General features: G+C 44.8%; 1 protein-coding gene across 1 annotated transcript in view; it reads left to right on the top strand.

Moving 5' to 3' along the window:
• Positions 1-17,927, top strand: part of LOC146186885 (uncharacterized) — a 91,946-nt gene that overhangs the window by 22,250 nt on the left and 51,769 nt on the right. The window contains exon 2 of the mRNA XM_084608135.1: positions 17,839-17,889. Within this exon, the coding sequence (XP_084464261.1) occupies positions 17,839-17,889 (51 nt within the window). The remainder of the gene's footprint in view (positions 1-17,838; positions 17,890-17,927) is intronic.

Below are 17,927 nucleotides of genomic sequence, written 5' to 3' on the forward strand. Positions count from 1 at the left end.
TCTCGACACCATGTCCGCCCTCTCCTGAAGTGTTTCTTCCATGCTACCTATATTCTCAGTGGTGGTCCACAGGCGGATGTCTTCTGCATATAAAGAATGGGAGAGGTTTGAGATCTGTGACAGCTTTTTAGCCATGGGGATGAGAGTGATGTTAAATAAAAAAGGGTGAAGGACTAATCCCTGCGGAGTGCCTCTATTACCGAGGGTAAAGACGGGGACTTTAAGGGACCGAACCGGATTTCTGCTGTGCGATCCCGGAGAAATGCTGAAATGTAAGTATGTGTTCGGTTTCACACATTCAGAGTGGATAATGGAAGTCAAGAGCCATCAATGCTCTTGCGCGTTTGCAGTGTCCGGGATGGGGAATTTCTTTGGATATCTGTAACATGACACCTTGGGTGCATAGGTGGCTGCGGAAACCCAGCATTGTGTGAGGAAAAATTTCGCGGGTTTGCATGTGTATGTAGCCGATTCAAGACGTGTTCAAAAAGTTTGTCGAACCCGGTTACTCTGGTTCTGTAGCGGAATGCCTTACTCACTCAGACACTGTGGCGGGAAAACCAGTTGCAGCAGGATGCGCAGGTGCTTCAAAACGAATCGTGGTTTCGGACTCGGTATTTTTATACCCGAATGTTGAACCTAGAATTAAAATCAAATGTGCCTACCACTCAGCGCGGAAACGTTTTCGGCAGGTAATGCTCTTCAATGATAGTGCGCTGTTGCTGTCGATGTCATTGCACGTTAAAGAACCCCAGGTGGTCGAAAATTCTGAAAGGATTTTCGAAAGGATTAGGTGCGTCTTTCTCTCCCTCTTCTTCTCATTTTTCTCTACTTTCTCTGTCTGCACGAGGCAGCGGAGGTGGCTCAGCTACAGAGCCAGTAGCAGGTCCGTGCATTTTCATTTCTTTCTTCCCACAGCCGCAACAACAACAACATAATTAGTCATTATGATAACATTGTGACCCTATGGATGGTAGTACAGAGACTGCAGTGGTGTCTATGGATTAGTTGAATTCATACGCGTAAAATTGGAATTGAATCTACATTTATTTCAATGGGGGAGTCACACATTCGACCTTTGTTGGTCCAAAATAGTAAAAAGTGAAGAGCACTGCCGTATCTGCATTGGAGTAATGCGAAAGCACGGATGCAGCTGTTGATTGCTTTTACCTGCTTAATTTACTTTTTGTTTACCCAATCCCTTCCTATGCCCTTTTGCGACTGTACTTCTGATTGCGTGACGTAACATCCTCTATGTCGCAATACCTCTTGTTTATCAATTTTAGACTACGGTGCTTTAAAATTAAAAGGCTGACCGCCGAAGAATTGACGCGTTTGAATTGTGGTGCTGGCGAAGACTCTTGAGTGTTCCTTGGACTGCCAGAAGATCAAATCCGTCGATATTGTCGACCATAAACCCTGACTGCTCATTGGAGGGTCAAATTCTAAAGTTAAAGCTCAGCTACTTTGGTCATCTCATGAGAAGAGAGGAGTCGCTGGAGAAAGATTTGATGTTGGGAAAGGTTGAGGGTCGCCGGAGAAGGGCTAGACAGCGAACGCGATGGTTAGATGGTATCTTCGAGGCGCTGCAGATGAAGTTATGTGATGTTAGGAACATAGTGAGAGACCGGAAAGCATGGCGTGACATGGTCCACAGGGTCACGAAGTGTCGGACACGACTGAACGACTGAACTGACTTTAAAATTGTGCGCCAATTCCTTCCTATGCCCTTTTTCGGCTCTACTTCCGGTTGCCTCACGTCACATTCTTCACAACACCCTAATTGACTACCCTAATTAGGAGAGAGAGAGAGGACTTTATTTACACCGACATGGACCTCGGGGCCGGGACTCAACACTAGGCATGTTGGCCTCAAAGGACACAAGTGTTTACGCAACTCGCGGGGGGACTCGGCTCAGGTGGCTACTGTGGTAATAACAAATTATAATAAAAAAAAATCAGGCACTCTCTTAGATGTCTCTTAAGAGGAGAACGGCGAAAGCCTACACTTCCTATCCTAAAATTTGCCTCCCATCGTTAGCCTCTTGTCAGAATTCGTTGCAGTGCTACATACAATTATAATTGCTTTACAGGAAGGAAAGGCGCAGCATCTATCACACTTTCTCTGGCAAGTGTGAGTTTGAACGGTGCACCATCGCTCCTGTCGCGTGGTGTCCCTTGGTGCGCGTTCAAATGTGGCATTGCTGATGGCAGGGACGTATCCAGCCTCGGCCAATCAGAACGCCGCAAAAGCGGGACACAGTTTGTCCACGACAGCATAAACCATTAAAGGCTTTCGCCTTAAACGCAGTTAAGGTTGCCAGCTGCGACCCACTTCTAACCTGCGGGGACTTTAATGCTAAACACCATGAATGGAGATATGATGCACTATGCCGGAAGGGGAAAGTCCTGTTTGAATCCATATTATCCAATGGGCTCTCTCTAATCACGGATGCGGCGACGCCCACGCGCATGGATAAGAGTGTCTGTAAAGACACCACGCCGGATCTTACACTAACTCACAGGTGCGGCCCAGTTGAATGGTGGAACACGGGAAAACACTACGGCAGCGACCATATGGTCATAGGAATTCGGCTTAGATTTAATCTTCGGGATACCGTGATACGAGGCAAAATAATAGATTGGGATAAATTAGGTCCATCAGAGGCGTTGCAGAGTACTCTCCTTCTCTGACTGATTGGCAAAAAGATTTTAATCGGCGTATAAAGGAGGCCACGAAAGAACCCTACTGAAAAAACCTGGCCTTATTTCAGAAATCATTAGAGAATTCTTCTTTACCCCTTGACTGGAGAAGTGCCATGTCGTTCCGATTCATAAGAGTGGTGATAAAACTAAAACATGCAACTATAGGCCCATATCGCTGACGAGCGTGTCGTGCAAAACACTGGAACATGTCATTTATACTCAGTTAATTAACCATCTACAAAACAATAGCTTTTTCTGTTCGACACAACATGGATTTAGGTCCGGCTTCTCATGTGAAACACAGCTCGTGGAATTCACACATGACATTTCTGTTTCCTTAAACTCTGCCGGTCAGGTAGATTGTATTTTTTTAGATTTTCGAAAAGCATTCGATTTAGTTGCTCACAACCTGTTGCTACAGAAGCTTTCAGAATTAAATATTCCTACCTCACTCTTATCCTGGATTGAAGCGTATCTTGCGGAAAGGACACAGTGCGTGGTTATCGACGGTGTCAGCTCGGAAAGTGTGGGTGTGACTTCAGGTGTTCCGCAGGGGTCGGTTTTGGGCCCTCTTCTTTTTCTCATTTTTATAAATGACCTCAGTAGTAACATTTCAAGTAAAATCAGACTTTATGCTGATGACTGTTGTGTCTACCGCAACATTTCTTCCGAAGCAGATGCAATTTCACTACAGCATGACCTCAACTCTGTATTTTCTTGGTGCAACAACTGGAATATGGCGCTGAATATCTCCAAATGTAATCTGGTCCAGTTTACAAAAAACAAACAATTCCTCCAAACAGACTATTTCCTTGGTAGCTCTGAATTATCCACAGTTTCAACTTATAAGTACTTGGGAGTCTTTTTTTCTACTGACCTATCATGGAATACACACGTAAATTACATATCTGCTAAAGCCAGCCGCACATTAAATTTTCTCAGACGTAACTTTAAGGACGCTCCCCTTACGCTGAAGCAGACATTATACATGTCTAGTGTACGTCCGATACTTGAGTATGCTTGCGCGGTTTGGGACCCGCATACAAAACTGAATATTGAGGAGGTGGAGCGCGTTCAGAAACGGGCTGCTAGGTTTGTGTCTGCCGATTATAATTTCCAAAAAAGTTCTTCTGGTTTGCGCGAGAAGTTGGGATGGCCGTTACTTGAAAACAGGCGCAAATATTTGAGACTCTCTTTCTTTTATAGTGTGCTTAATAATAAAACTGGAATTCCAAAAGAGAAATACATTCATGAACCCAGCTACATTTCCGCCCGCACTGACCACCCACTTAAGGTACGCGAGTACAACTGCCGTATAAACGTATTTAAATATAGTTTTTTCCCACGAACAGTGCATGACTGGAACTGTCTCCCTTCGCGGGTCGCTACCGCTCCTCCTACATCGTTTCTGACTGACCGATTTGCAAAGCCACCTGTCAATATAAGTGCAATAATTGTTGTCCGAGTGTATTATTTGCTTTTTTTTTTTAATTTTTTTTCAAGGTTGATTATGCCTAAAGATTTATTCTTTAAGCAGTGCTGTATTTTAAAATGTATCGTTTTTTTGTGTGTGCGTGTGTGTGTGTTAAGGGTATGTTTGCCTTTCTACAATGGTTTTTATTTTTTCTTTGTTTCTGCTTCCACAGTGCTTGGGTTTTCTGTATTCTGTGTAGACCGCATCATTTGCCTAATTTATTGTGTACTAGATGTTAGTTCTTATTTATGATGTTTCCCCCTACAATAATGCCCCTGTGGGGCGCTGTAGGTGCTGTGTATAAATAAATAAAATAAAAAATAAATATACAATTCGCACAGAAAATCGTATACAGGTTTACTGTACAGAATCTGGGATAAGGATTGGGGGGCTATTTCAGGAAATTCCTATACTGCCTAGGAAAGTCCGGAATGAAACCGCACGGAGCTCTGATACCGGAATGGCCTGTATGGTTGATGGCCCTCGTTTCCGGAAAGAAACGCGTCGCCAGGGTGGAAAAAGAGTGCAACAATATAAAATAAAACGACTACATTTAAAATAATAAATAAAATAAAAAAATAACAAATGTACGACCAAGTGTGGAATCGAACCTCGGTCCTCATGGTCTTTAGACGGGCACCTTAAGCGCTAATCTACACTATTTTTTCTTTATTGCCTGACTTCGACACAATACACAAAACCACTTACAGGGCACAGTGAGCTTTCATTAATACAACAATCATCCAGGTGGGTTGTGGCGTCGTCATGCTAAGATTCTCTTAGGGTCACTAATGGCTCCAATCTTCCGAGCCACTCGGGAGCTTCAGGGGCAAGATTCTGAATTTCAATATATCTATTCATGCCTTCCCGAAAATAAATCCGTGCTGGCCGTGCGTCAGGATCGCAATGGTACCCTGGCACTCTCGAGCACCAAATACAGTGGAGGGCCATTAGCATAATAAGGTCCAAAGGCACCTCGTCCTCATTCTCTACTGGCAAGTACCTAATACCATGCGAGTCTAATGGAAATTCCTTTTTTAAAGTCCTTTGTAAAATATCCCAAAAGTATACCCCTTCCCAACAATGTAGGAAAACGTGGTCTATAGTTTCTGGCTGTATACAAACTAGGCAATGCGAAACCCAAGGTAAAAATAAATTCTTCCTTTCCAAGAACTTCTTTACTGGCAGTGTTTCCGTGTGTAACTTAAAGAAAAAAGGTTTTGCATTTGACGGCACCTGCATCGCTTTCATCCGCTTAAGTACGTCGCGTCCTGGTCCTCCACTGTATAAGGCCCTGTACATTGGTTTGGGAAGAACTACGTCACACAAATCCTTGTGCAGCTTCTTCCTGCCAACACAAGAAAAATATTCACACGAAAATCGAACAGACAGGAATCGCACACTAGCGATAACTTCTCTAAAATAACCAAAAATGCGTCCCGATACACTTTCGGTCGAGACAACAAAGTCCGGCAGTGCATTTCCGAGCTTTAATTGGCACACAGCACGCAAAACTGGATCTTTTACATCGCGAAGAAAAAGAAATCTGCTGACAATCTGTCGTAGAAATAAATGCCCCAAACCCAGACCACCGTCCTTCACCCGCCTAAACAAACTGGTCCGGCTACATCTTTCCCATTCTGCTGCCCACAAAAAAATGGGAAATATCCGGTGCAGTCTCTGTACGTTCATCCTTGCACAATGAAACACTTGCATCACCTACCAGAGCTTCGACAAAAAAAACATATTGCACACTGTGGCCCTGGCAAAAACTGACAATTGTTGCCCTTTCCACCCCTCCACCTTTTCCCGCATGGCTTGAGTCTGTGCCCTCCAGTACGATTCGCTATCGCGATAACTATCTAGTGGGACTCCCAAGTACTTTACTGGTGTTGTCACCCAGGACATGTTTGCGAACTTCTCTGGCGTCGTTGGCCATTCTCCGTGCCAAAGCCCCAGGGACTTTGACCAACTAACTTTACTGCCGGAAACTTTTGTGAATTATTTTACAGACGAAATGGTCTCGATTACCCCTTCGCGATTCACTGCGAATACAGCCACATCGTCCGCATATGCCAGCAGCTTAACCTCTGCAGCTTGCAAATAGAATATGACCGCTTTCTGTAGATAACGTCCCGCCCAATTCGATCAGTTCAATGTGGTTTCTCTGAGCACGCGTCTTCTCGATTCCTAGGGCTCGTTTCGACGGTGTCTCTCCAGCAGCTATATCTTGCGCCTTCGCCCGCACAAGCGCACCACGATAGCGCTCTTCTTCGAACAGTTCAATCCTGTTTTTATTTTCCTAATATCGTCCATCCATTTACCAGGCTCTTCGCTTTCTTTTTCAAGTAGTCTAGCCAGCAAGGATCTTAAATTGTCCTCCTCACGCTTATCTTCTTGTCGTATACAGCTTGACCGTTCGATTGCTGCTATCTTTATTTGCTCTTTGCAAAGTTCCCACTGCTGCCATATTTTCATCTCCTCTCTAGACTTCATTTTGTCAATTTCTTCGCTTACTATCCTACTAAAGATATCGTCTGAAATGAGCTTATTATTTAATTTCCAAGTCTCCCATGAAAACTGACTGCCTCGATTTTTTGTCCCTATCCCGCACTCCACTAAACAATGATCAGAAAATGAAATCGACACTACATTTTAACTACTGCATTTTGATATGACGTCCGTAGACACATAAATGCGATCCAGCCGCGCGTGGCTTGACCGCTGGAAATGTGTAAACTTCACACAACACGGTCCTTCTAAACATTCCGCCACGCCGTCAAGGTTGCTAGTGTCTATAATTTCTGAAAGAGCCTCAGTACTTCTGTCCCTAAACGCTCTTGTACTGGATTTATCGCAGCCTCTCAAGACGCAGTTAAAGTCGCCCATGACAATAAGGGATTTCTCACAACTGATGTACTTTTGTACGTTTTGAAAAAAGGCTACCCTCTCATCCACAACAATTGGAGCGTACACACTAATAGTGCGCCAATACTTTTTGTTGTACAGAAAATCAACACAAACGGCGGGATATGGTTAAAGTGGTTATTATTCAGTATATGTACATACTTTTGCTCTTTCGTACTTTGTATATTTTCCTTGGCTGTATAATTTGTCGCCGTAATTCACCGATCGCCCTTTAAACGTGCTGGATATCTTTTCAGGCTATCACGAGGGTTCACAAATTTGCCGTATCTTTATAATGCGTCGCTTTATTGAAGACAAACCTCAAGATATTATAATTTACTAGTGCTGATGTGTTTTTCATCGTCTACGAATGCTTGTAAGTTTTCCTACGTACATAGATATCCGGTTCACTAATACTTGTAATACTTGACATTTTAGCTCCACGTGCTACCAGCGGAGTATCAATGTCAACGAATACACTTCCGACTGAGCGGTTTCAACATGTAAACATTCGAGAACGCGTCGCCCGGTGTGCGGCTATCTGCGCATCTTTCGATGGTCAGCGATGTTTGTTTATTTTTTCTCGAACAGTTTTTTGTCATCGCTAGCGAAACGATACGTTCCTACTTCCACTTTCGCGTTGAAGGCGGCAGATCTTCAGTCGCAGATATGAAGACGCACCGCAAGATCGTACGAGCTGCAGCGACTGTTGTACGCGCAAAAGCGACGTGATGTGCGTATATGCTTGCTAGCGCACACTTCGACGGCTTCGCATTTTCGAGGTATTTGGGAAACGAAGCGTGCCCTTTATATACAGAATAGTTGTATAATATGTTTGGTATCATGCTTATTTAGTGCGCTGGCGTGTCCGGCATGGTCATTCTGGTTGAGCTTCGTCGATCGGCCCGGCTTCTGTTCAGAAGCGGAATACTCTGCCCGGTATCAGTTCCAGAAATGACGCGTTCGTCCGGTTTCTGGTTAATTGACACAGGCTGAACCGAAATGAAACCGCGCGGAGCTCTCATTCCGGAAATTCCTGTATGGTCCGTGGCCCTTGTTTCAGAAAAATACTGGACGCCAGGCTGGAAAAAGCATGCAGAGCTATAAAATAACTCCACTACATTTGAAGAAGAGAAAGAAAATATAAAAGAAAAAATTTACATGTGATTCAAACTTCGATCTTAGCCTGCAAGCACGCACTTCAACCACTACACCACGGCAGGGTACGGTGGTACGGTTATATTTCTGCTTATGTAGTCGCCATTGCTCTTTTGTAGTTTGTGTATTTTTGTAGGGTGTAGAGTTTGTGGTCGTAATTGACCGATCGCCCTTTAAACACGCTGAATCTTTTTCCTGGCTGTCAGGAAGGGTTATCCGTGTCCTACATCTTTACAATGTATCACTTTCTTGCAGACAAACCTCAGAATGTCACAATTTACTAGTGTTGATGTGTTTTGTCATCGTCTTCGAACGCATGCAATTTTTACTACATATAGATGTATGCGGTGCACCAACAATTGTAATACTGCTTGTTTTAGCTTCACCTGCTGCCAGCGGATCCGCGAAGTCAATGAATTTACTTCTGACCAAGTGTTTTGCATACATAAACACTCGAGGAAGCGACTCCCGATGTCCGGCTGACCTGTGCATATTTCGATGGTCAGTGATATGTTTCATTTATTCTCGAGCGTTTTTATCCTCGCTAACGAAGCGCTACGTTCTTGCTTGCACTTTCGCATTGAAGGTGGCAGATCTTCAGTCGCAGATATGAAGATGCACCGCAAGATCGTACAAGCTGCAGCGACTGTTGCACACGCAAAAGCAAAGCGCGATGGAAAGGGTCTGCTCTGTCTTAACTCGATACCGGACTGGACCGTCCGGTTTGAGATTCATACCGGATATGACCTGTGCGATATAAACCCATTTAAGCTTCATAAAGGACTGGTCGGCCCTGTTTCGTATCCATACCGGAGTGGGATGTCATGTATGAGATGCATATTAGAAATGGTCTGCCCTGTATTAACTCTATACCGGACTGGACCATCCGGATTGAGATTTATACCGGACATGACCTGTCCGATATAAACCAGTTTAGGCTTCATACAGGAATGGTCACACCGGTATGAAATTTATACGGGATAATACAGGACCAGTTCAAACCCGTTTGTCGCGATACGGGATTTTTCACTAGGAAACAGGCAATAAATCTCCAAGTCCTGAAATTAGACAAACACCTCTACAACTCATAAATCCAAGAGAGAATTGGAGGGCAGGTGGAAAACTCAAAAATGGAACAGAAATCCTAGAAGGTGGCTTGCTAAGTTCAATAAACAAATTGAGCAGTACGCAACCAATCTGTCCGAAAGAAGCTGGGCCGAGGTGTGTGATTGGATCAGCTTTAGCGTGAGACTTCCCAATACCTGGGCTATCCTCCGCTACCTCATCGATCCCGATAACACCAAGAGATGGACCAGACTAGACCAGAGTAAGATCAAGCATAAGTTCTAAAGGGGAAACGAGGAACTGCTATACAAAATAAGGACAGCATGCACATGTTAGGATTTCGGCTCCCCTCTGCCTTGCTATACCGGGCCCGACAATAAAGCCATAGATGCTCCAATTGAATTAGCAGCAATTAGGGTGGTCCTGCAAGATCTCGAAAACATATCTGCTCCAGGGCCAGACAACATCACAAACACTATGCTTAAAAATCTGGATGAAGACTCTTTACACTTCATTTGCGAAGTAATGAATAAAATTTGGGAAGGGACCGAAATCCCAGAAGAGTGGAAAATATCCAGAAATATCCTTATTCCGAAGCCGGGTAAGAAACTTGAACTATCCAACATGAGGCCCGTATATATCGCCTGTTGTCTGTGAAAGCTCATGAAAAAAGTGGTCAACTAAAAAGCTGTAGGCATATAGAAACCAAGGAACTCTGGCTAGTGGAGATGGTAGGGTACAGGCCGGGTTTAAGCTCACAGGATGTCATGCTCATATTACAGCAGGAATTAATGAACGCTGCCGAGATGATGCCTCATATAGAGCCATTATGGGACTTGATCTCACTAAGGCGTTTGCCTTCATTAATTCATTAACTACTCTAGTCTTTGTTACTTTCAAATTGCGCGCCAATCGCTTCCTAGCACTAACGCTCATAGCCACGCCACGGCCCGCTTCTTCGTCTATATCGACTGGCCAGGTCTGCCAAAATTTATTTTCGGAAAAGCATGGACAGGTTTTGGGCAATCTAGGAAGCTGCAGCATAACCTCGCGAGTGGCTCTCAAGGCTAGAACCTTTGTTTTGTATGCGTGAATTTTAGTGTGTCGTATGTATATAGCGTATGTAAGTAGTGTTTGTGTGATTTTTGCTGATTTTGTTGGAAATAAAAAAAAGAACGGACGTGGGGCAGTTAGTTGTAAAACTAGGCTGGGGATCAGAGAGATGGAGGTTCGATTCCCAGTGGAGACAAATTTTTTTAGTGAAGAGGAGACGCACACCTCTTAAGCGTTGCTGGGCAACGCTGGCAGAGCTTGACGAGAGGGCTGCGCAGCTGGCCTTAGCTGTGACGTCGTGCGCATGCGCAGAACTAGGCTATGTGGAGCCACGCGAAGCTGGTCTGACACGGGTAGTGAAGCTTTCGCTTCAAAAATTTGCGTTTGAAGTTAGATGCGTACCTGGCGAACCACTGGTCGTATACATCTGCGGATGGTAGCAATCGATTCGCATCGTCAAAATCCATGCGAAATGAGATTGCGACGGATTACAGCTTAAGATCTTGCATTTCAACACCTATTGGCTGCGGCTGCATTTTTCTTTTTTTTTATTTTTCTTTAAACAAACACTGACATGCTTGCAGATGAGTGGAGTTTACGTACATGCGCTTGAACCTTGCAGATGATGCACCACGAAGAAAATACACACCGCATGTATCAAATTCATGCTAACCTGCAAAGCTTGAAATGACCTTTTTTGCTGCTCTCATGAAAATGTATTGTAATCATAGTAGGTTAAGACTTAAGTGTTATTTTGAATTCTGTGTCTTACTTTGCTTGCTCGCTATTCCCCAATTAGATTGCGATGCTGAAGGTTGAAGTTTTTCTCTAAATAGAGGCTAAGTATTGTATAAACTATTACCTTCCTTCTAGATCTATATTCTTGAGATGGAAGTGAAGGAAGATTGGAGTCAATTGAACCCACTTATCAGCATGACTGCACTCATTTCGCGTCAATGGCATCTTTCCTTTTACTGAATTCAAAGTCTTCATCGCATCTTTGCATTTGAATTTCTTCAGACACAACTGCAAAATGTATTTGCAAAATATCTTTTACTTCAAGTAGGAGAATGAAACTGCGTCTGAGAAACATTTTTTTCTTCATGAAAAACGAATGTGCGCTGCAGCCGAAGGCACGACAATCAAACAGGGGCCGAGTACGGTCCCTTGCCAGCTGCCGCTTAATAATCTCGCAAGCTTTCTATTCTCACAGACCTACCAATCTTTCTGCCCCTCTCTGGTACGCTCACCTCCTCTTTACAATCTAATCTGTCACATTTAGCGGAGATGGTTCTGTTGCCTTGCTAGTTCGTGTCCTGCACACGCCCGTTTCTTCTGGTTCCTTTCGCTATGACTGTTAGTAACACGCTTTTGTTCCCTTACCACATCTGTCAGATTTTTCAACGTTGCGCCTTTTATTTTCCTCTCCATTGCTCTGCGTTGTTCTCAACGTAAGTTGAGAGCATCAATAAACTTGAATAACACAGCGGGGGCTAGTTGGTTCATCTCAAGGCAGAACAGCGCAAGCTGCATAGGGACAGGAAAGGAAGAAAAGACACAAAAAGCTCTGTTAAGATGCGTGATGCTTACTGCTTCAAGGATCTCTGTGTGTGTCTCGCTGTGTCGGTCTCGTCTTTCTTTCTTGTCCCTGTTTAGCTTGCGCTGTTCTGCCTTGAGAGCATCAAATGATGTTGTGGTGCTCTATGTTCTATACATGGAGTTGCTTTGTGCCAAAAACCGCAAAAGCGTATAAACAGGCAAGAAAGATAGCACAGCTCAGCACATGCAGATGATTCATTGTTTAGCTGTTCACTTTCTGATCAGTATATAATAGACGACAATCGGCATTACGAGGCATTTCATAGCCGAGCGCGTTTCTGTGGACTATGCCAGGGATACAATCGAGCCCAACAAAGCAATCCAATGCTGATTATGCAATTCGGCGAAGACTGGCAGGTGCCATTCAATAATATCATCTTTCAGGCATGACTTTAAATCAGTTTGCTACTTTCATCGGAAAAAAAATGGCTTTTATTGCGAAAGCAATACTACTCTAGATTTCGAGCCTTCAGCGTGGCGCGGCCGCAACCATGTGACGCTGAGACGTCACACCCCACGGGACACTAGGGTGAGAGCTGGGCTACCAACTCAAGCGGTCAGCGTAGCGCGGCCGTACCCACGTGACGCTGTGACGTCACACCCCCCGTGACACTAGGGTGAGGGCTGGGCTACCAATTAAAGTGGTCGGCGTAGCGGGATCGCAGCCACGGCACAGCGCGGGACGTCACACCCCACGTGACACAAAAGCGATCGGCGTGGCGCGCTAGAGGCGCAGCAGGTGCTCACGTGATACGTGAGGTCCGGAACGTTCATACGTCTCGGGTAAAGCGGGGATTTATATGTGGGCTGGCAGGAGCTGCCAGCTTGGGTCTCTGGTTTCACATGGGGCGGTTATGTCAGAATAAGCCGGCTAGGACTCTGGCATTCACGTTACCCCTATAGGCCACTAAGGCACGTTCATACGGGTTGCTTAAAGCGGGATTTATATGTGGCCTGAGGGAGAAGAAAAAAATATAAGAACGCTCGGCAACCCGCAGTTAATGGTTTCGCTCAAAATTATGTTCAGCAGCGTTGAACACTTATAATTGTTTGAGTCTGCGGGCTCCAAATATAAATTCTAAACGTTCTACAAGCTCTAGCAGGCGTGTGTTGTTCAGCCACACGTCGCGAAACCAGCCATTCGCGTCAAAGGTGGAATCCGTATTAAAAGAGGGATGTGAACAGACATGCCTTAGCTTCCATGTGTTGTTGTCGAAAGAGCGGGCCTAAAGCTTAAAGAGGGTGAAAAAGATTAAAAAATGATTTATGTAGATAACCTGAAGCACTTGACCTAAAGCTTCACTTTACGGGAGAACGGGGCAGAAATAAACGAAGGGGATATCGAGGGTGGGGGCGGGGGTGCATTATGAGCAGCACAAAGAAGTGCGCATTGTGTGGCGGTGGTCGCTACCCTTCCGCGAAGAGAGGTTCGCCGGGAGAACAGGGCGTAATACTGAGAGCTGGAAGTGCATTGCAAAGTTGCTTTACTCAATTTCTTCGTCCTGAGAAGCAATTAAATGACGCGATAATAGGAACCCTGCTTTCTCGATAGAAGCCTTCTGAAAGAGAAAGCGCCTATCTATGCCTTTGTTTTCACTAAAAGAGGGGACAGGACCGAACCGAACCTTGAGGAATGCTTTTCGATTGAGAAAATGTGCGAGATGAAAGGCCACCCTGATAACAGTAAAAAAAAACCTTCATGATAAAAATTTTTCAATCGAGCGACTATGTAGTTCGGAATTTGAGACTTTGTCAATTGTGAAATTAGTAGTCTGTGATCAGCACTTTTTTAAGGTTTAGTAGAGCAGGGTAGTAGAGCAGAAATTTCACGAAACCGACGAGCCAGACGAATTATCCTCTCCAGTTCAATGTAAGCAGACCGTATTGAGAAATCTGGACGGAATCCAATCTATCTGGAAGAAAAAATTGTATTTCTTGAAATGAACAGAGAGAAGCGCGCATAAATTATGCTGTGTATTATTTCATCAGAATAGGAGTTAAAGAAAACGGTTTGATATTGTCAATGACTTAGCCAAGGCTTTAATTCTTTAGTAGTAGAACCACTTTGGCAAGCTCCCAGGAGCTAGGTATCCTGGATTACTTTAGCGAACAGTTAACAACATTTAATAATTCCTGTGAAAAAAATCTGGAATAGGATTTTTAGCATACCAGCAGTAATACCGTGAGGGCCTGGAGCTGAAGCTGTTGCTTTTTAAATTGCTAATTATGACATTGTCGCTTCGCAAAAATCTGTCGCAGCGACCGGGAAAGCGAGAGCGGCCTTAGGCATGGCGACGAAAAGCAAATTTCTAGACCCGCGCCTCGCTAGGACTCAGTACCACAGATGTGACCAGACTACTTGCTGCGGAAATTTAGCACAACTCAGGAAACGAAATAGTGCACTCCGGTGCTTACTATGAGAACAAATGTAATGTAAATCAGTATTATCTTTTTGCTTTGCTGATGACACAGCACGTCTAAAAAAGGCAGCATGAAACGTACTGTAACCAATTAGAGGGGGACTGATAATAATGCAGGCTCTTCCATGCAGCTATTCGGCACCGATAAGCACTAGTGTTGTTAAGATCTCGCCAAGAGGAATTTGAGGGCTGACTAGGTGAGACGACAGAAAACTCAGCCGCTTCAATCGCATCGTGCAGCCATGACACCACAGACACCGCCCGTGAATGAGCGTTAGAAAAGGTAATAGACGAAAGGTAATATCGAAGAACGGTTTAGCATTTACAATAATTTAAAAAGCGTCTCTGGCGAGCCCTGTAGTCAGATTTTGAAAGAAGTAGATTATAGGTAACAGGAAGATGATCACTGCTGATTCCGCTATCTATGGTCGCCCATGATGATATAAGAAGGCCTGAAGATATAAAAGATCCAGAGCTGAGGAGCACTGTCCCCACAGGAAGGCGATATTCCCAGAATTCTGGCAATGAAGGCAATTGTCCTGAATCCAGTCCCACAATTTATGCCCACAAGAATCCGTTTCAGACAACAAGAAACATGATGCGAATTGAAATCACCCCCTAATAGAAAGTTTTGAGAACAACGACTTAATAAAGTATTCATGCTGCCAAGTATAAAGAACATCATCTGGAAAGTACGCATTGGCCAAAGTGAAAGGGGTACAACTGGGTAGCGTAAACTCCAAACCAAACTTTTCACAATCTTGACAAACTAATTGAAATGGAACTGAAACCTTACGGCATAACTTGGAAGAAACTAAAACCACTAACACACCGCACCTGCCAGGGTGATCTAATCTAAATGCGGGAAAGTTGTTAAGCGAGAACCATTCTTGATATGAAAGCCGAGACGCTTGAATTAAAATATTGTCACGGAGAATTTTAGGTAGTAAGCAGAGGAGATCATCAAAACCAGAAATGAGTGGCAGTTCCGTTGCAAAATTTTTCAGTTCAGTTCAGTCGTTCAGTCGTGTCCGACTCTTCGTGACCTTATGGACCATGTCACGCCACGCTTTCCGGTCTCTCACTATCTTCCTGACATCACATAACTTCATCTGCAGTGCCTTAAGGATGCCATCTAACCATCGCGTTCGCTGCCTACCCCTTCTCCTGCGACCCTCAACCTTTCCCAACATCAAATCTTTCTCCAGCGACTCCTCTCTTCTCATCAGATGACCAAAGTAGCTGAGCTTTAAGTTTTGAATTTGACCCTCCAATGAGCAGGCAGGGTTTATGGTCGATAATATCGACTGATTTGATCTTCTGGCAGTCCAAGGAACTCTCAAGAGTCTTCGCCAGCACCACAATTCAAACGCGTCAATTCTTCGGCGGTCAGCCTTTTTTTACAGTCCAACTCTCGCATCCATACATCACAACTGGAAAGACCATAGCACGAGTTATACGGATCTTGGTTGGCAGACTAATGTCTCTGCTCTTTACTAGGCGGTCAAGGCTTGTTTACGAACAAAAGGGGACGCTCGCGAAGCCGCAGCCGACTGGGGGTTAAAAGTAGGGTTAACGCCCATAGGTTTTGCCAAGAAAACCCTATGGCAAAAGTTTTACAAAGCCTGTATTGAATCAAAGAGTAGACATCAGCACATCATGTGTCCGCTGGGGCTCACGCTAACGATTTCTCTTAGCTCGAGATTAAGAGGGCTGATTCTGGAGATTTTGAAATGGAGAGCTCCTGCTCTTACTGCATGCTCAAGCGATTTCTGAAATAGAAGCACCGGAACTGAGAGAGCCAGGGGCCTTAGAATTGATAAATGACTTAATTGTAGCGTAGGCTTCTTTGTTGGGAGGCGCATTTATGTTGGAGACGACGGGCATAGCAAGTACTACAGAGGCATCGGTTGCCAAAGATTAGAGAAACGTCTCCATTCTTGCCACAAGCATCTGAGAAAATGTCCCCGCAAAAGAAACAAAGAAGCGCTCCATCACAGCTGGCATAGACGTTTCAATGACAGAGGCCACAGCAGACGAAACGGTAGATTCTAAAGAAGCTGACTGACGCTCAGTCCCAGCAGTAAAACCCGAGTTGCTATCCTTTAATATTGCCGCAGGCTGTGGCGGTCGGGTTTTAACCTGTACTACTTATTTACGGTTCAATACCCTGTAATCGTAACCACTGTGCCTCCGCGAGGGTCCCAACTGATACTGAGTACCAGGATCCGAACCCGAGTGTGGTGCTGCTAAGTGCCGCTGTGTGCTTTGTGATGTCAGCGCACGTCAATAGTACCCTGGCAGCCGAAATTGTTCCGGAGCCCATCACTACGGCATCTCTTGCTCTCTCTGCCTTCAATCCCATCTTTTCGCGTGGGTGAGGGGCCCGTGGATATATGCGACAGATACTGCGCCTTTCCTATAGAACAACACCTTTTTTACGAACAAAAGGGGGCGCTCGCGAAGCCGCAGCCGACTGGGGGTTAAAAGTAGGGTTAACGCCCTTAGGAATACATGGAATTGAAAACTTTCAAAGCCGTTTTCTCATTTCTCAGGGCACATATGAGGTCGTTATTCGGTGCAGAGTAACCGTAAACATCCTAGAACAGATTGTGAAAGTATGAAATCTGATTACCGAGGCAAAGTATTTTTAAAACAGCGTGAAACCTATGGGGATGCGAGCTGGGAGGGCGACCCATAGAAACACAAGTAAATTCAACTTACTGCAAAATTTTTCTTGTTTCGCAGAGCACCAGAAGTGGTGCCCGGTCGTTAAACGTTGGCCAGCGCTTTGAAGAAGTGTGTGACAAAGTACGCTGTGTTATTGCAGAGGCATTCTACTTTTAAAACTCCCCTAATAATCTATGTTGTGAATCCGGACACCCCCAAAAGGCTTATGTTGCGAATCGCGCAGTTTTGTTTACAGTTTGATATGCTGCCGCATGGGTTAAATTAGCTTGAAGATACTGTCACTCAAGTGATACATCCTGGACAGAATTACATTTAAAAAGCAGTTATCAAGCACCATACGACAATATGGACCGAACTAGAGTCGCGTATTGCAGCAGACGATAGCACCGCTTGCGATACCCATCGCGGCCGCCTCCAGCTCCGGAACCTCTGCTAGCGACGGCGGCGGAGGGGCATGGTCGTCTGCAACTGTGCGCGGTCAGTTTATCGTGCTGTGAACAGTCCCGCAAGTCGTCAGACTTGCAGTACTTGCGAGGAAGTATATGTGCGCTGCAGCAATGTCGGACTAGGTTAAAAGCTAATCGGAATCTGATGAACAGTGGTACAATTAAAAGCTGTACGTTGACGGCGTTGTATACCCGGACCCATTTGCTGTGCCTCAAACACATTGGGAAGTCCTCCAGACTGACTCGGGCGCTCTTCCACCATCGGGCATGGAAACCATTGTATGGTATTTGATTTTTTCTCCGTTTGGCTTAACTGCAGAGACCGTCAAGGCGTACAAGTCCCTGGAGGCATACAATTATTTTAAATCAGGTGGGTGCGCGCAAGGTAATCAACGGGCATGTGTGCTA

Source organism: Amblyomma maculatum, chromosome 6 (genome assembly GCF_055883805.1).
Source record: "Amblyomma maculatum isolate TAMU_Amacu chromosome 6, ASM5588380v1, whole genome shotgun sequence".
Lineage (NCBI taxonomy): Eukaryota > Metazoa > Arthropoda > Arachnida > Ixodida > Ixodidae > Amblyomma > Amblyomma maculatum.